The sequence below is a fragment of the Gouania willdenowi genome, unplaced genomic scaffold, assembly GCF_900634775.1.
Source record: "Gouania willdenowi unplaced genomic scaffold, fGouWil2.1 scaffold_61_arrow_ctg1, whole genome shotgun sequence".
In the NCBI taxonomy this organism is placed as follows: domain Eukaryota; kingdom Metazoa; phylum Chordata; class Actinopteri; order Blenniiformes; family Gobiesocidae; genus Gouania; species Gouania willdenowi.
The window spans coordinates 855-20,213 of NW_021145226.1; the positions used below are offsets into that span (position 1 = coordinate 855).

A 19,359-nucleotide genomic window follows, 5' to 3' on the forward strand; every position below is an offset into this window, starting at 1 on the left:
GAGTGTACAGAAACTTGTATTAACAGATACATTCTCAAGTATGCGGGTAGAACAAAATGCAGGTGAATTCACATTATTTGCACCTTTCACTGGAGTTTGTAGTAACTCAACTCTGGGTCTACCTCTACCCCTACCAAAAGAAAATACCTCTGTGGGAACTTTTTGTCTTTCCCCTTCATCCACAATAAATGTCATTTTGCTTTCAAGTGTTTGGTAGTTCACAAAAGGGAAGGTTGAACCTTTAAGCAAAACTGATCTGATGATATTTCAGCTGTGTGTATGAATGTCTTTTTTTTTTTTCTAAAAAAAACCAAACCCCCGGACTCTCGACGTGATGACAGCAACCTCCGGTGACCGAGCTGACGTTGATCCACTGCTCCAAGAACCACGATAAAGGGCTGAGCGATGTGAATCCGGGTCACGGCACCACTGTAGCCGGCATGTCTGCACTAGTCGACTAGAATCCTTCTGCGTTGTGTTGAATGAATTAATGAGCTGAGCCACACACAGGGGTTTGCCATTCCGGAAGGTGATTTACTGTGTGAAACAAAATAATCAGTACAGCCACTCCACATTTCACATCCCACAGAAATCTCCTGACTACTTCCTCACTGAACTGAGATTTTTACTAATTTATCAATTTGCCAAAAACACGGTTGAATAATTTACAAATAAATTCCTCCCATCCTAGCAATTTCACATTTTTGCACGAACAATGAATAATTCACAAAAGATACACATCACATGAATCAAAATAAAATAAATAACACATGTAGTGTACAATATATTGTCTACACACCTGTGTGAAACAAAATAACATCAGTACAGCCACTCCACATTTCACATCCCACAGAAATCTGCAAAAAAAACAAAGGAAGAGGTGCCACAGACATGTGAGACTGCACTAGTGAGCTTACATACACGTGCTAACAGGAAACTTTTCTAAGTGCTGGACTAACATTAAAAAACGCAATTTCACCCATAAACTACTAACATAAATGATGGCAAAGGCCTTATAAAGTATAAACAATGTTTAAATATAACCTAAATAAAGTATTTGTTGAAAACTAACATTTCAACCAGGGGAGCTGATACAGCTGCTTACCTCCTGACTGCTTCCTCACAGAACTAAGGTAGGACCCACGAACTCACAGGAAGTAGATTCACCGCCAAAATAAAAGTCTTCAGATAAAACATTTCAAAATAAAACCATAAAACCAAATACACCTTTTTTTTAAATCAAGGCCACAGGATTTTGGTGAAATCGATCAATAAGACCACATAGGCTACACATGGACCTTTTCACCTTCAGAAAACACCTCTAAACACACTTATTCTGGACTTGCTTTTAATGTGTAGCCATTTTATCTTGTAGTTTATCTATTGTTTATTACATTGTCTTTTTACTTTTGCTTCTATGCCTCAGTATTTTTACCTATTGTTTACGCACTGCATTTTTTATCCCTGTAAAACGTCTTTGAGCACAGAAAAAGCGCTATATAAATAAAATGTATTATTATTATTATTAATAATAATAATAATAATAATAATAATAATAATAATAATAGCATTAGCCTAGCATTAACATTGACTATCATTAGCATTAGCCTTGCAATACCAATAGCCTAGCAAGAGCATTGTCACTTGAGGAGCCAATAAATGATTGTAAAAATTAAATTACCTACGTCTTCATGCTGTCTAGCTGAAATATGTGTTTGTGTGTGTGTTTTTTTTTTTTTTTTTTGTCGTAATTCACTAGTAATTGAATTTTTGACAGCCTTTATGCTAAGTGCTCGTGATCTTACCTCAAACAATCTAAAACCTAAATAACTCACATAGTATTTTCCCTTTAAAGTGGCCTCAACAGTGTAATATTTGGGTTCAGCATTAAGATAACAACAAGTAACTAAAAACTCCAAATAGCAACTTTTTTGCGTTCAAAAATTGTTCGATTTGTCCCGATAGAGCAAGTATTGGCGGAGTTACAGTAAATTAAAGTAATCACGGACTTCCGGTTTGGCTGATGGAGTAGAGAGACGTAACAGGACCAAGCTCCCGGGCTAAAAGCTTTTTACACACAATAAAAACTCTAATAACTTGTTTTTAACGACGGGTAGTGTGTGACTGTAAGATAAAGATGCCCAAAACCCAGAAAAAGGACAGAGATACGCCGGAATTAAGAGAGAAAACACTCCACATTGACGGCGCTAACCACGCTGCGAAAGAAGCTACAGCTAGCGCTCCCACCGTCAACATGCTTGAGGCAGAAAGAGCAGGAGCAGGTAACTCCGACGGAGATGTGATTCGAGTTATCAAATACCTGAAACTTGACCTAAAAAGAGATAACGACAACCTAGCAAAGAAAATTAACGACATGGGACTGGAAATTAACGCCAAACTTGACGGAATGGCAGCTGAGCTCCAAAAACAAACCGAAAAGCTCGAAGAGGCAGAGACCCGCATCGAGCACGTAGAGCGGTGGGCAGCGGAGGCAACGGAGATGCTGTGCACCTGTTTGGAGCAACAAAAAGGGCTGCAGCAGAAAATCACTGACCTGGAGTCACGGTCCCGACGCAACAACATGAGGATCTTTAGCGTCCCGGAAGGAAAAGAAGGAAACTCCGTGTCAGACTATGTGGATAAACTTTTGAGAACAGAGCTGTCACTAGCGGAGGACCTGGACCTGAAAATGCAGCGAGCACACCGCTCCTTGGCCCCTAAGCTCCGCGCTGACGCAGCACCGAGGCCAATTATCATAAACTTCCAAGAATTCATGGTAAAGGAAATGATACTCAAAGCGCTTGGAAGAAAGGAAAAATTCAGATAGATGACAAGATCATCTACTTCGACCATGACTATGCCACGGAAATATTAAAGAAACGCAAAGAATACGTCGGGATCAAGAAAGCTCTGAAAGAGAGAGGAATCCGCTTCCAAACACCATTCACAAACATTCGTATCCATTGGGATAGCGGAGTCGGAACATATGGCAGTGCACGGGAGGCGCAGCTGGAGATGGAGAGAAGGGGATTCATCATGGAAGCCCGCGCAGCAGAACCGGGAGTCGGAGGGACGGAGAAACGGCTTAAGAAGCTGCTGGGCTGGCAGCAGGACGTGACACGACAACCGGACGGAGCGGCTGCTGGATTGAGGGCGAGAGAGAGGCTCCGGGACTATCAACATCGATGAAACAGGGAAGTGAAATCAATCTGCAAGTAATATCGACTGTGACAACGGACTGTTTACAGAAACATGGAATATTACAGAAGCAGCAATTTGAAACTTGTCCGAAATTAAAAGTTTGAATTTAAATTACAATCTATGTTGTTATATGTAACTAATTGGCAAAACGAAAGTAAATTGTAAAAGTTTAAACAAACTGTAACTCCAAACATATGGGGGTGCAGAAAAAATAAGATAAAAAAGGACAAATCTGAAAACTAAAACATTAACATAGCAGATGCCAAATAATTTCTTCCTGCACTATATGGGGTTAACAGGCATGATTAAGATTGGGAACCTGGGAGACACGGTTCTGTAACATTAATAGAGATGCGTTGGACATTTAAGGTGGTAAAACCGAGTTTTCGGTCCATGCTTAACAAAGGGCCCTCTCAAGCTGGGAGACTATACCCTCGACCCACCAACGGGGTCATGTTTCTTGATGAGCAGAAGTCTCATCTTTTTTTGGAGGTCTTTTGTGTTTTTGAAGTTAAAATTTTTTTGTTGAATGTTTTTTTTAGTTTCTATGGGGAAAAGTTCCTGTGTTTAGTAAGTACATTTTTATGGGTTCAGGTGATGTAAAAATTTCCTCATTGAATGTGAATGGTCTAAGTAATCCAATTAAAAGAAGCAGAATGTTGTCAAAAATGAGAAGAGATAAAATACAAATTGTTTTTCTACAGGAGACGCATATGTCCAAACTCGAACACGATAAATTTAAAAAATTTGGTTACCAAAATACCTTTTCTAGCTCTTGCCATAACAACCGTAAACGGGGCGTGGCAATACTGATCGCTAATTCGGTTAATTTTGAGCTGATTTCGGAAAACAGAGATAAAGAGGGTAGATATACATTAATTAAAGGGAAGATCAATAACTCCTTGGTTACATTGGTAAATGTATATGCTCCACCAGAATGCAACAAATATTTCATAAGATACTTGTTTGATCTGATATTAACAAAAAGTGAAGGCATATTAATCTGTGGGGGGGACTGGAACACCATATTAAATCCTCAATTGGATACTACGAGTTCCAAAAAACAAAAAGTGGCAAGATCAAAATTGCTTAATATATTTGTAAAGGGGATGGGATTGTGTGATATTTGGAGAAACATGCATGAACGAGAAAGAGACTTTACACACTACTCAGCCACTTATCGAGTACATTCCAGGATTGACTTCTTCCTGATTAATCTCACAGACAGACACCGGGTGAAAGAATGCTCAATAGGAACAGCAGATATTTCTGACCACAATATAATGTATTTAAAATTACATCTAACAAATCAGCCTAAGAACACTTTATGGAGATTAAATCTTGGTATTCTGAACAGCGAAGATGTAATAAAGGAAATCCAAAAAGAAATTTCTGACTGTATGGAAAACAACATGAAAGGTAGCCCCAAACCTACCATAATGTGGGACACAGTTAAAGCAGTAATGAGAGGAAAACTTATAGCAAAAACTGTATTTTTAAAACGAAAAAAAAAGGAAAAATATGATGAACTACAGACCACTCTAAGGGATAAAGAAAGACAACAGCAGGAGGGTCCTAATAAAGAACGAGACATACAGATAAGGGAAATTAAAAAACAAATTGAGGACATTCAGGATGAAGACATAGAAAAAAAACTGAGATATATAAAGCAAACCTTTTACGAATCAGGACCAAAGGCGACCAAGATCCTGGCTATACAACTTAGAGCAAAACACATACGGAACTCAATACATAAAATTAGAGAACCCGAAACTAAAAATGAACTATTTGATCCAGAAGAAATTAATGAAATATTCAGAAATTACTACAAATCTTTATATTCAGAGGGAAAACAAGTTGATGAAATGGAAATAAAGAAATATCTATCTGCTCTTGATCTCCCTTCATTGGGAACTTTGCAAAACAATAAATTATTAGCCCCTATAACACTAAAGGAAATACATAGAGCCATCACACATTTGAAAAATAACAAAACCCCCGGGAGTGATGGTTTTCCAAATGAGTGGTATAAAATCTTTAAGGAGACCCTTGCACCGGTTATGTTGAAATCCTTCAATTGGACACTAGATAAGGCAGAAATTCCACCATCTTGGAAAGAGGCTACCATCTCTGTTATTCCCAAGGAGGGTAAAAACAAGGAATACTGTGAATCTTACCGCCCAATATCAATGTTGAATGTTGACTATAAAATATTTACATCAATTTTATCAAAAAGAATAGAACACTTTCTACCTGATTTAATAGACGAAGACCAGGCAGGCTTTATTAAAGGGCGCCAAACTCAAGATAATATAAGACGAACTTTAAATATAATAGAACATATTAACAAAGAGCAAATCAGTGCAGCAGTGATGAGTCTAGACGCTGAAAAAGCCTTCGATAAAGTGAGCTGGAAATTTTTAAGCAACGTACTAGAAAGAATGGGCTTCAACACCAAATTCAACAAGTGCATTCAGGCACTGTATAGTGAACCAACTGCTAGAATTAAAATCAACGGACACCTTACAAATAATTTTAGACTGTATAGAGGTACTCGCCAGGGTTGTTGCTTAAGTCCTACTCTTTTCGCAATATTCATAGAGCCCCTGGCCCAGGCCATTAGACAACATAAAGATATAAATGGAATCAATTTAGCTAAAGAGGAACACAAAATTGGACTTTTTGCTGATGACGTAATTTTATACCTTCAAAACCCTAATGAGACACTCCCTAAAGTGATGGAAACGTTAAATGATTTCGGCTCTCTCTCAGGTTACTCTCTAAATATCTCTAAAACACAAATACTCTCAATCAACACGTCTATAAAGAAGGCGATAAGGAAAGAATACAGACTGAAAAAAGAAACAAACTCAATTAAATATCTGGGGTCTTGGATTACACAAGACACAAACAAACTTTATGAAACAAACTACACTAAAATAAATGACAAAATACAAAATGACTTATCACAATGGACGGCACTATCCTTAGATTTCAGCGCTAGAATTGAAACTATAAAAATGAATGTGCTGCCAAGGTTACTGTTTCTTTTTTCAGCATTACCAATCAAGATACCAGAATCTCAATTTATAGCCTGGAATAAACAAATCTCAAAATTTATTTGGGCAAGAAAGAAACCAAGGGTTAAATTCACAACTTTACATCTGAACAAAGATAGAGGCGGACTGTCACTACCAAACCTGAAGGAGTATTATTTAGCTGCTCAGATGAGATATATTGTCTGCTGGTGTTCTCCAGATTATCAGGCTAAATGGAAACAAATTGAGTTAAACACGGGCCAATCCCAACCACAAACCCTGATAGGTGAGACAGAAATAAAATTAATGGGTGCTAATGGTATTGTAGAACACACACTAAAACTATGGAAAATGATAAGGAAAAAATATAACTTGGAAAATGACTCTAAACTACTAATCTGGCCTTCCCAACAGCAAAAATAGATGATACTTTTAATAAATGGAGAGATAAAGGGATAACTGCGTTATGCACAATGATGGAAGATAAAACACCTAAAACATTAAAATCATTTGACAAACTTAAAAAAGAATTCGATTTAGAAAATAGCGATTTCTATAGATATCTACAGATAAGACATTTTTTTGATACTGAAATCAGAAAAGAGCTTTCAGCAGGAAACGAATTAGTAGAAATCATAATACAAGCATACAAAGCCACTCCCTTTAAGATAGTCTCAAAACTGTATAAAAGCCTAAAACAAAATCCAACACTTTTTATATAAAACAAAAGTGGGAAAGGGAGTTAAATATGACAATATCTGTGGATGAGTGGTACAGCATGTGCGATACGCAGCACACCTCCACCAGCTCAAGGAGATGGCGGGAATTTGGCTGGAAGAACTTGGTACGTTTCTTTATAACACCACAAATTTTAAAGAGAACACTGAAATGTGAACAGCTGTGCTGGAGGGGCTGTGGGCAAGCAGATGCTGACCACTCACACATCTTCTGGTTATGTCCAAAAATAAAAGAATTTTGGAGGGAAGTTATCCAAATAATGGGAGATGTACTGTGTTGTACTATACCTGTGGACCCTGTCGTTTACCTTGGCCTTGTACCGGCTAAAGTCATCTCCAAAAGTGATATCTATCTTTTTAAAATAATGACAACTGCAGCGAGAAAGAATATTACCAAAAACTGGATGAAAGTTGACCCACCAACAGTGACTCAATGGACAAATACACTGGAGGAAATATACGTAATGGAGAAATGGACTCATTATCTAAGAAACCAGTCGAGACAATTTGGGAAACGCTGGACAAAATGGATTGATTACAGGATAAAGGACTGAATCTTCACAAGGAGCACTACCCCCCTAATTTATTTATTTTCTTTTTCTTTAATTATTTATTAAAAAATATTATTATTATTATTTATTATTATTTATTATTTATTTATTTATTTTTTATTTATTTACTTATTTATTTTTTCTTACTTGTTGTCCATGTAATATAAAATTGTAAATAAAAAGTATATATATAAAAAAAAAAAAAAAAATTAAAGTAATCACAGTGAGACGTTCAAAGTCCGTAGGAAACCTGTGCATCCTAATTAACTTTACGCGCAAAACCTGACGTGAAAGTAAACATATGGTCATGCTACGTAAATATATTATGTTATCAGTCATATAAAACGTTTAGAGAGCCCATATCAATGCATACACATAAAAAAATATATATTCGTGAATCTTGATACATTTTGTACGTGTGTACGTGAACGTGACAAGGAGGAGGCGTTATTTAAAAATCACCTGCTGATTTTCAGTTAGTCTGCGAGCAGCGAGAGACGGAGACAGACGTGCGGAGAGCTTTGAGCAGAGAAAACGTTTACCAGACCCACAGAAAAGTCTCTTTAGAGACTCCTACAGAACCAGAACCAGACCAGGACTTCAGACCCGTACCATACAGAGAAAGACTTCAAACCAGAGGAGAAGTTAAGACCAGGAGGAGACCATGGGGCCACGCATGGCAGAGTGTCCAGAGTGTAAGTCATGTTGAATTATTCTCATCTGATAAACCTACTTTAATCATTAGCATTAAACATGATGGAGCCTAAACATTGTATCATTTAATCGTGAGGTTTGTGTCTTTAAATTAGGTTTGTGGCCTGAGACGTTTGGTTTAAACTTTACACAGGTTTAGGTTTAAAAACGGTCGAATAATTAAAAATAAACATGTATAGGCGTTCAGAAAACTGTGTTAACTCAATGAAAATTAAGAAATGCTGATAGATTTAGTGATAATTTTACTCTGAAGTGAGCGTTTGGGCTGCAGAGGTGTATTTAGTGAAAAAGTAAAAAAATATTTAAGTCCTGATCTGAGGTAGATTTGATTAGAAATGTGTATTTTATTTCATACTTTATAAATATTAGAAAATTGAATGTTTTTTGTGTGTTTTTGTTTATTTTTAGCAGCCAGTGATGTTCAGTTAGACTGGGTGAAATGTAGTTTGCATTGTTTGTGTTTGAATTTTTCTGTGATTCATTTGAATAATGTTGGTAATGTTTAATCTAAAGATTTGATATTTGTAATGTGATGAAATTATATATATTTTTAAATCACTGTATACTAACCTATTTCTTTATTCATTAAATTACTTTTTAGTTATAGGTTTTTTCCCTGACAGCGCTGGAACGCAAGGCTGGGTCCAGAGCTGGGCAGGACCTCCGGGTTTGGTCCCAGGTTTGCCTGAACCTCCGGGTTCGGTCCCAGACTGGGCAGAACCTCCGGGTTTGGTCCCAGGCTGGGCCGAACTTCTGGGTTTGCTCCCGACCTGGTACTTGACTCCAGAAGCAGCAGAAGACCTTGAAGAACCAGAAGACCTTGAAGAACCAGAAGACACAGACGCCCCTGAGGAGGAGCTTCCTGAGTGGACTGCGTTCTACTTCGACGAGGTGACCCCTGGCTGGGAGACCCCTGAGGAGTCTGCTTCCTCAGCCTCCAGTGACTCTGAAGGTGAAGGTGAGTATTCCCAGGAGTCACCACTTGGACGCAGTGTCTCCAGGAAGAGGGACGTAGACGGTTCTGAGGAACCTGCATCGTCCGACTCTGACAGTCACTGTGAGCCTGGGACGAAGAGGCCGAGACGGGACGACAGCTCTGACTCATCTTAGAGTCATCTGTACTTTTCCTTTTCCTGCTCCTCTCCATCTATGAGCAGAGTTCCCCGTTTGTACCCGGCTTCCTTGTTTCAGGTAAGTTGGCCTTTGCGTCTTGCGAGACGACTGATGTCCCAGGCAACGACTGGTACCGGGACTTTTTTAATGGTAAGGATTTTATTTTTTGTTTCTTTATGACAGGCCACAGTTGGAGTGGTTGTCCTGTCACTGTTATGAAAACATGCATAATATATTAGGTTGAGTTAGGTTAGAGTTAAAAATTAGAGATAACCTTTTTAATCCCAGCAAGTGAGGACAGGAGGAGACATCAACAGAGGACAGAGGCTAAAGAAGACTTCTTTATCAACCACAACAATGTAAGTAAAAATACTGAACACACCTTTACTGTAAAAATAAACTTGACTTTGTAATAATGCTTGTAAAATGTTAAACAGGAGCACCAGCATCCACAGCTGCTTGAGGAGGAAACATCAACAGAAAGCAAAACAATTAATGTAAGTAAAGTCTCTCATTAGCACAGAAAGACACTGAAGTAATGTTTAATGTAAAAATAGAGGTGATTTTATACTAATGCCTGTAAAATGTTGGACTGGAACAACAGCATCCACTGATGGAGGAGGAGGATGATGAAGATGGAGGACAGGAGCACCAGTATCCACAGCATCCTGAGGAAACATCAACAGGGGACAGAAAGACTTCTATTCACCAAAACAATGTAAGCAAAAATACTACACGTTTAATAAAAAATAATATGGAGACATTACGCTATACTAATGCCTGTAAAATGTCAGACAGGAGTGCCAGCATCCACTGATGGAGGAGGAGGATGAAGAAGATGGAGGACATTAGCACCAGCATCCACAGCTGCCTGAGGAGGAAACATCAACAGAAAGCAAAACAATCAAAACAATTAATGTAAGTAAAGCCTCTCATTAGCACAGAAAGACACTGAACTAATGTTTAATGTAAAAATAGAGGTGACTTTATACTAATGCCTGTAAAATGTTGGACTGGAACAACGGCATCTACTGATGGAGGAGGAGGATGAAGATGGAGGACAGGAGCACCAGTATCCACAGCATCCTGAGGAGGAAACATCAACAGAGGACAGAGACTTCTATTCACCAAAACAATGTAAGCAAAAATACTACACGTTTAATAAAAAAAAAAAAAATTGGTAGATGTTACGCTATACTAATACCTGTAAAATGTCAGACAGGAGCACCAGCATCCACAGCATCCTGAGGAGGAAACATTACCAGAGGACAGAAAGACTTCTATTCACCAAAACAATCAATGTAAGTAAAGCCTCTCATTTACACAGAAAGAATCTGAATACGTGTTTAATGTAAAAATAAAGATGATTTTGATACTAATGACTGTCAATTGTCTTGTTTGATTGCAGAGTTTTGCTTCAGAGGAGAATCCGACAGTTCCAGATGTTCGTCACCAGCACTGCAGTGTTTACACAGACTGCTTTGGTTTCAACTTTCTACAAAAAACTGTTGAATTTTCAACTCACTTTCCATCTGAATCCAAGCTCATCTTCATCACTGGGATGTTTCTTCATCAGTTCTTCGTACAGACTGACACAGCTCACACATGGAGAAGATGATTTATGGAATATGACATTTAGATTTTTCCTTTTCTCAACAGTATGATGCATACATCCCAACCCAAATTTCATGCATTTTTTTGGCTTAACTTGAGCCAATTTCCATCAATAAATTGCTAATGTATTATTATTATTGACTATTACTATTATTTTACACCAGGTTTTTGTCATGGTTCATGATTATTTATTGATCCTTTACAATCTAATGGTTCCCAGTGCTCTCCCAGTAGGTGTGACGCGGACATCTGCACACATGTAATGGTTTATAAATGAATGCACTCGTTCATGTGTGTAGTTATGTGTGCTAAGCATAACTACATACATATATATATTGTACAGTATAATAAAATGTTATTTCTTGTCTATACAGTGTCTGTGAGTATTTATTAGTGGAGTACGTATACCAGGCTTAACTCTAACTACATTCATCCATGAACCCTCACCAATTCATTTGAATTAATTTAATTTTGAACATAAACAAAACAACAGTGTATCTACTACAATGAAAATGCTAATAATAGTAATTTAGAAAACAATCAAACAAAGCAAAGTGAGAATAAATGATTAAAATCCTGCACGTGAAGCCTGTACATGTTCAAAAAGGAGTAGGAGGAGATAGAAACTTATATGATTCTAACCCTTATACTAACAAATAACTTTAGGCTTTAAAGTGAGGCAGTAACAAAGCTTTACTTCACTAAATTTGGCCCTCAAAGAGTTGTACATTTCAAAATGTTACCCCATGCTGTGAACAATTCCTGGTGGGAACCCTGATTATGTTTTATATTTATATATACAGTATATGTTCATATTCAGTCTACTATAGGATGTTTTATGTTCTGTCTTATATATTTGTTGTTTCAAGGGCTCTTACAGAAAAAAAACTAGTAAATAAATGAATACCAAGAGCAGAAACATCTATTAGGAGTAAATATTTTTTTACTGTATTTTTTTTAAATATCATTTTCAAATAATCAAGCCACTTTAGCCCTTCAGGATGTTAGTTGTTGTTAGCTTGTTTAAAATAATTTAGTTGGTTTAAAATATGGCATTAAAGGCTTGTTTCTTGTTCTGTTTAGATTGTTAAAAAAAATCATTTTCTTTTATTCTTGGTATTTTATTTTTTAATAACTTTACATGGTTTAATGTAGTTTAAACTAAGAATTTAAACTTGTGCCGTTTTGCTTCTTTTTACTTTAAATGAGCCCAAAAAGTTATTGATTTATCATATTTGACTTTGTGTTGGATTTCTTCTGTTTCAGGATTTATTTCATACGCAGTAACACATTTTTTCTGTGTTTAAAAAAAAAAAAGTTGTAAATGTTCCCTTTTTTTTTAGCCAAAAATATATTTTCACAGGAATATGTTTATTTCAAGTTTCATTCATCCTGCTGTGATATGTACATTAAGAAAGATGACACACAAATTTACCTACATCTTTTTTCACCTTCAAGTAATAGAACACAAAAGTCCTGTTGGTAGGTTTTGTTGTTGTTATAAATACTGTAATTTCTCATGAAATGCACTAGATGACAGCAGATCTCATTATATCCTCAAAGGTTTGCAATGATTCTGTAAAAAAAAATAAAAAATAAATGTTTGGGTCTCATTCTAAAAACACAGGAACCTCATCAACGAGAGAGATACTATATATACGTTTCTTAATAGAAAGTGTTTCAAAGTGTCAAACAAAAAAGGTCCACAGTGCTTCTAACACTGACAAGGGCAACTTGTGGCTCAGGGGCCACATGTGGCCTTCAGTATAATTTTGTGCAGACCCAAAGTAACTCTACAAAATAACATAAACCACAGCAACACAAAATGACTCTAAAACTTTAAAAAAGGACAATAAAAATTCACAAAATGACAATAAAAATCAGCCAATCAACCCACTACAAAGACATACGAAATCACACAAAAAATAACAAAACAGAAAAACACAAAATGACTACAAAAATAAGTTTAAACTAGACAAGACCTGTATTTGAAAGGCGAATACGTATTTGGCAATTAACAATTGGCAAAAATAACAACCTGTATCTGGATTTGTTGACAAGTTATATAATGCAGGAAAAACAGAAGACTGACCTTGACCTTAAATATGACCTTGAGCAAAGGTCAAAGCACACAAAATGACTACAAAAACAGAAATATCCACAAAATGACAACAAAAAAATGACAGCAGGACTTCAGACCCGTACCCTACAGAGAAAGACTTCAAACCAGAGGACAAGTTAAGACCAGGAGGAGACCATGGGGCCACGCATGGCAGAGTGTACAGAAACTTGTATTAACAGATACATTCTCAAGTATGCGGGTAGAACAAAATGCAGGTGAATTCACATTATTTGCACCTCTCACTGTGTGTATGAATGTCTTTTTTTTTTTTTCTAAAAAAAACCAAACCCCCGGACTCTCGACGTGATGACAGCAACCTCCGGTGACCGAGCTGACGTTGATCCACTGCTCCAAGAACCACGATAAAGGGCTGAGCGATGTGAATCCGGGTCACGGCACCACTGTAGCCGGCATGTCTGCACTAGTCGACTAGAATCCTTCTGCGTTGTGTTGAATGAATTAATGAGCTGAGCCACTTACAGGGGTTTGCCATTCCGGAAGGTGATTTACTGTGTGAAACAAAATAACATCAGTACAGCCACTCCACATTTCACATCCCACAGAAATCTGCAAAAAAAACAAAGGAAGAGGTTCCACAGACATGTGAGACTGCACTAGTGAGCTTACATACACGTGCTAACAGGAAACTTTTCTAAGTGCTGGACTAACATTAAAAAACGCAATTTCACCCATAAACTACTAACATAAATGATGGCAAAGGCCTTATAAAGTATAAACAATGTTTAAATATAACCTAAATAAAGTATTTGTTGAAAACTAACATTTCAACCAGGGGAGCTGATACAGCTGCTTACCTCCTGACCGCTTCCTCACAGAACTAAGGTAGGACCCACGAACTCACAGGAAGTAGAGTCACCGCCAAAATAAAAGTCTTCAGATAAAACATTTCAAAATAAAACCTCATGGGAGGCCGCCGGACTCCTGGTCTCCAGCTTCGCCGGCTCCGCCTCATGGGAGGCTGCCTAACTTGGTTTCGTCCCTCCTCCGGGCCCCCGTCCACCCACCCTGGTTTGGTGTTTGGGTGGATAGATTTTTGTTTTGAGAGCGTTTGGAACCCGCTCCTTAAAGGGGGGGTTATGTCATGTTCTGTTTAGTTATTCTGCGTCTTTGTTTATTCTGAGTCTTGTCTGTGTTTCAGGTGTTCCTGCTTGTGGCTCCACCTCCCAGTGATGTCTGTGTGCTTGGTGGGTGATTGAGTAGCTCCCTCATGTTTGCACCCAGGTGTGGCCCATTCCTAATCAGGCCTCCTCCACTATTTAATGAGTGTTTGGTCACAGTGTGTTTGCTGGTTCGTTGTGTGTGATGTTGTCACGTTCGTTGTCTCCCTCTTTGTGTTCAGCTGTATCTGGTCTTGCTCCCTGTTCCTGCTCCCTCCTGTTTTGGATTTAAGTTTTGTTTTATGAGAAATAAACATGGACTGGTTCCAAGAACGGTATGCCTCTATCCTGCCTCCATCTCTCCTTGCATTTGGGTCCACACCCACACCGGACCGTGACAGTAGTAGCATGCATTGGTTGCCTTACAGATATCTCATGACAGTGCAGATTTTTGATGGATCACAGGATGATGCAGTCAACAGAAAGTAGCTCTCCCAAGCTCACTCAACCAGCATGATGCAAACAAAAAACACCCCCAGGTGAGCGCACGTACTAATAGAAACTACTCCCACAGTGCCACACCCAATCAACATGATGCAGAAGCGTGAATACTCTGAGTGCATGCACAATACCCATTCACATGCATGAACCTCATTTATAAACAGGTGAGAAACAACCAAACTCTGTACAGCTCCTACAAGCACATTGAGACATTTTTTTCTATATCTATAAGGATAAATTAAACTGATTTTCTCATACTTACGGAATTTGTTGCTGTAAAAAGTGCTGTAAGCCACAGTCTTTGCTCTGCGACATAGACAAAAAATGCATTATTGCTATCCATCCCCAAAGTGTGTCTTTGAATGGGGAAAATTAGTTTCTAGGCTTATCTGCTTTTAAATCATTTTTAAAAGTACATTGATGGTGTAGGAGGAAGATGCACAAGGTTGTAGATGTTTTGAGTAATGACTTTTTACTCTGTGATCATTGATATTTTGATCTGTGTTTTATAATAATCTGTTACTTTGTTGAAGCGTGCTGCTTCTGCCTGTCTTGGCCAGGACACTCTTGTACAGTAGATTCTTAATCTCAATTAGGTTTTTCCTGACACTAAAACATTTAAATAAAACATGTTACTGTGTCAAAGTTACCTTCCTGGTGGAGTCATATTTGAGGACTTTGCCAAAAGTGGACATGATCTGAGTGCGGTAGTCCTCGATGTTCTCTACTTCAGAAATGAGGAAGGCTTTCCTCAGCAGCTGAGGTGACGGCAGTTCCCTTCTTGTTGGAGGACGCTGAAACTGATGGCTGAGTGTTCCTGGAGGCAGAGGTGGATGTTAATATTACACACAGATACAGAGACATACAAATATATAAACATTGTTTCTTTAGACTAAACTGTAGCAGTATGTCACTAAAGTAAGTATTAATTTATTCTCTCCTGCTCACTTGTAGTGTTTTCAGAGATCCAGCAGAGGTCGCACATTCATGTTACATTATGGCCTCCTGTTGTATTTATTTTAACCTGACTAAGGACAGCAGGTGAAAAATATACATTTGTTTGTATGTCTAATATGACTTACTTATGATCCCACCAGGTTTGTTGAGCTGGCTAAGGAGGGTGGTGTAGAGGTCTTTTCTGTGCAGGTAATCCTCACAGTGGCTCTCCTGGACCTGCCTCCAGACCTTGGCCATGGTGTTGCCCACAGTGCGATCCCTCATTAACCGAATGATCTGCTTGTCCACCCCGCGCCTGAGATGACAGCACACAATCATGTGATGTCAGTGAAACTATGTTGTTTTGTTGTTTTTATGTAAATTCAAAGTATTTGGAAATAAATTAGACACTTACATCCGTGTTAAAACTGCTGGGAACATGGCTTGATGAGCTGGACTGAGCTGTTTGAGAATGGCTGCATCCCATGCCAAAAAGCGACCAATAGAAAGTGTTGCTGACTCCTTGGCAGCTTTCCGGCATTCATTACAGGCCAGGACCTCTGTCAGCATAGAGTACCAGCCAGACATCTCGCAGATATGTCTCACTGTTTTGGAATAGCCACAGCGGTAAAGAAAAGCCTTGCTGTCACCTTGTGCAGGGCAAGCCGTCCTGGGACAGCGAAGGCTGTAACCCCACACACCGACAGGTCTCCAAAAGAACAAACGGCTGCGAAAAAAAGCAGTCTGCTGAGGGCACTCCACCCACCACCACTCCGGGACTCTCAGGGGGATGAAACCACATCCTATCATCCTTGAGGACCATCCTTTTCCTGACCTTTCCATGTGTGTCCTCGTAAGACATTATCTTCTGGATAAGCCCTTTCTCTGAATCATCTTTCAGCCACTTGATGTCTGCACTGGGAAGCCCATGGAGGTCAGACTCCCACATTTTATGCCAGCCCTCAAATCACACCTGGTGTTTTAACAAAGACAAATCCTTCATTAACCAACCAGAGCTGTGGGTACATTAAACTGTATTGTATTGTACTGTAATGTATTACTTCAGATTGAGCAACTTGTGTTGCAGGGGACACAGTGCCTTCACTTGGCTCTGAATCTGCAACTGTCACTTCACCACCAGGAGCTGAAAGAGGTGCCTTCAAAAGATTAGAGTATTCGTATAAACATGTATGTTGATAGGCTTGGTGTGATTGATCTATGAACTATGTCCATACTGGTGATGGTGAAATGGGGTCTCTGAGGGGTCTGGTTGAGCGGTCTGTGGAAGGTCTGGCTGAGCCTCTTTCTCAACAGCAGCTGGAAGAAAATGAGGGACAAGGTTATGAAGCCACTAATCCATATCCAGGCAGAAATAAAACTATGACAATAATATGAGCTTCAACCATCTTCAAATGTTTTTTTAGGTTGTGTTTTTCCAAACAGATTTACAGTTTCATTTATATTATATTTGAAATTCTACACACATTTTGAATTACATCATTTTAAAAAATCAATCAATAAAAAAAGGATTTACTTTCATAAGTGGTGAGAGCTTCAACCAGCAAAGCATCATCTGTCCAAGAGTCGTCAGCTTTGGAGACTGAGGAGCTGGAGGAAGTTGTAACTGCAGGAGGTGTTACTGTCTGTGACGATGCTGTTGCTGCAGCCGGGGTCACTTTCTGGAGAGATTTCTGTAAAGTACAGTTTGTTACACTAAACAGTCACAGTGTCAGACCTGGCTCAGTGTGTATATGTATGTATGTATGTATGAATATAGACTGTATATATTATTTAATCAAAATGATCAATTTATGCATACCTTCAATGTAAATACTGTAAAACTCTACCTTGTGTAAATCATCCTATATGTCAAACATCTTTATTACCAAGTTACTTCAATATCTTTTGCACTACTCACCACTGCACTATTCTATTATTTAGTCTTGTACATTTTGGTCTCTGCTTGTTTTGTGTTTAATGTTGATACGTAATGTCATACCTTTGTTCATAGAGAGCACGGTTTACTGAAGTAAAGGTCTGTGTGTGTGTGTGTGTGTGTGTGTGTGTGTGTGTGTGTGTGTGTGTGTGTGTGTGTGTGTGTGTGTGTGTGTGTGTGCGTGTGCGTGTGCGTGTGCGTGTGCGTGTGCGTGTGCGTGTGCGTGTGCGTGTGCGTGTGTGTGTGTGAGCACAATGAAGCTGATTTTGATTCTGATTTAGTATAGTCTTAAATCTTATCTTATAAAAGGCACTCTGCTTATTAGTTACGTCACCTTAACCTACCTCTTTCTCTTTTTTCTCTTTGTTGAGGATGTACAACCTGAAGCGCTTCATGGTCTTTGTGCTGATGTCGTCCTCCTTCATCACCAGCCACTGACGCACAGAGCAGAAAGCCTCCTGGGCCATCTTCCTCTCATGGTCACTTCCAGCTTGATGGTCAGCTTGAAGGCACTTGTGGAGGCTGTACCACTGCCACATTTCCTGAAAGGTGAAGGACTTGAAGCGACCCTGGCCATAAATGGCTCTGTCCACATTCACCTCCAGGTGACAGGAGACTTGGGGGATTAATTTAACAAATTGGAGCAGGGAATCCTTCACCCAATTGTTTTTCACCCATTCGTTATTTTGTGCTTTCCTGCCTGGTTCCTGGCTCTCTTTTATGTGACGGTCTACTAGACTACAGCATACAGAACATGACAATTCATTCAAGAAAAACAAAGTATACAAAGTATTTGATTCTCTTTCGTGAAAAACACTTACAATTTAACGTATCCCACGTCATTTTCTACCAGACACTTAAAAGTTTTGCCACATTATTTCCCAAATGGGATTATGTGCTGCCCCAGATACTGCTTTTCTGATGGTGTTGTTGTAAAAATCTGGCATCTTTTTTTGGATGAAATGTTAGACAATAGATTGGTTAATACTGTACGTAGGCAGGAACTTCTAGTGCACAGCCCACAGGATGGATCAGGTGGAAACATATCTTTATGGATATGTGTCAGGGCTTGTGTGATAGTAATGCAAAGATATTACCTTCCTCACAAGCTGTATTGGGATCCCTCAGTCGAGTGTCCTCGTTTGATTCAGACGGTCTCAATGACTGGCATGTCTTAGCCTCCTTTGTTGGTTTCAGTATACACTGCTGCCTGTCGTGTGGAACACTTGTGTCCAGAATGCACAGGACAGGCAACAGTGGATCCAACCCAGGTCTCTTAACGGAAGCTGAAAAACATTAAACTTTCAAATGATTTTCAGATTCAGAATCAGAATCTGAAAAAACTTTAATCATCCCAGTAGAGCAATTAAAAAGTCAAAGAGCGGCAAATAAAGAAAAGAAATTAAGAGAATAATAATAATAATAATACTAAATTAAGACAACACTAGTGATAATAATAATAATAATAATAATAATATTAATTATAATTATAATAATAATAATAATAATATTACACACCCACGCAGAACAACGTGGATGTGAGGTAAACTCAACAACAAATGAATGATAAAGTGAGAAACAAATGAAAAACAACACCATTAATAAATGATAAACAACACTAGCAGCAATAATATTAATACACACCAAGAATTACAGACTACATTTTTCACATTTGTCAGGCATAGTTTTCACATGTTCATACCATCATGTCTTTGTGCTGTACATATTGTAAATAAACCTGTACAGGTTATAACCTTGCACACAATCCATGTGTATAC

At 38.4% G+C, this 19,359-nt stretch overlaps 1 protein-coding gene and 2 long non-coding RNA genes across 11 annotated transcripts; 1 reads left to right on the top strand and 2 right to left on the bottom strand.

Moving 5' to 3' along the window:
* Positions 1-207: 207 nt before the first annotated feature.
* On the bottom strand, positions 208-1,121 carry LOC114460696 (uncharacterized). 2 transcript variants are annotated; one of them, XR_003673701.1, is made up of 2 exons: positions 1,106-1,121; positions 208-537 (listed from the first exon to the last, which is right to left on the bottom strand). It is a non-coding gene; the product is annotated as an uncharacterized LOC114460696 (long non-coding RNA). The 2 variants fall into 2 exon arrangements; XR_003673700.1 differs by lacking the exon at positions 1,106-1,121 and adding an exon at positions 800-1,098.
* Positions 1,122-10,595: 9,474 nt separating this feature from the next.
* LOC114460695 (uncharacterized) lies at positions 10,596-11,102 on the top strand. Its single transcript, XR_003673699.1, has 2 exons — positions 10,596-10,655; positions 10,763-11,102. It is a non-coding gene; the product is annotated as an uncharacterized LOC114460695 (long non-coding RNA).
* A 2,244-nt stretch (positions 11,103-13,346) lies between these two features.
* LOC114460693 (uncharacterized) lies at positions 13,347-19,016 on the bottom strand. Of its 8 annotated transcripts, none has more exons than XM_028442618.1 (11): positions 18,679-19,016; positions 18,403-18,528; positions 17,926-18,319; positions 17,180-17,336; positions 16,881-16,962; positions 16,707-16,802; positions 16,481-16,618; positions 16,061-16,372; positions 15,792-15,961; positions 15,360-15,526; positions 13,347-13,657 (listed from the first exon to the last, which is right to left on the bottom strand). In XM_028442618.1, the coding sequence occupies exons 7-11, from the start codon at positions 16,486-16,488 to the stop codon at positions 13,550-13,552; spliced, it is 765 nt and encodes a 254-aa protein (XP_028298419.1). In that variant the 5' UTR covers positions 16,489-16,618; positions 16,707-16,802; positions 16,881-16,962; positions 17,180-17,336; positions 17,926-18,319; positions 18,403-18,528; positions 18,679-19,016; the 3' UTR covers positions 13,347-13,549. The 8 variants fall into 8 exon arrangements, with proteins under 8 accessions (XP_028298419.1, XP_028298418.1, XP_028298414.1 ...); XM_028442617.1 differs by adding an exon at positions 14,972-15,015 and having other exon boundaries at positions 16,061-16,618; XM_028442613.1 differs by having other exon boundaries at positions 16,061-16,618; positions 18,403-18,521.
* Positions 19,017-19,359: the final 343 nt, after the last annotated feature.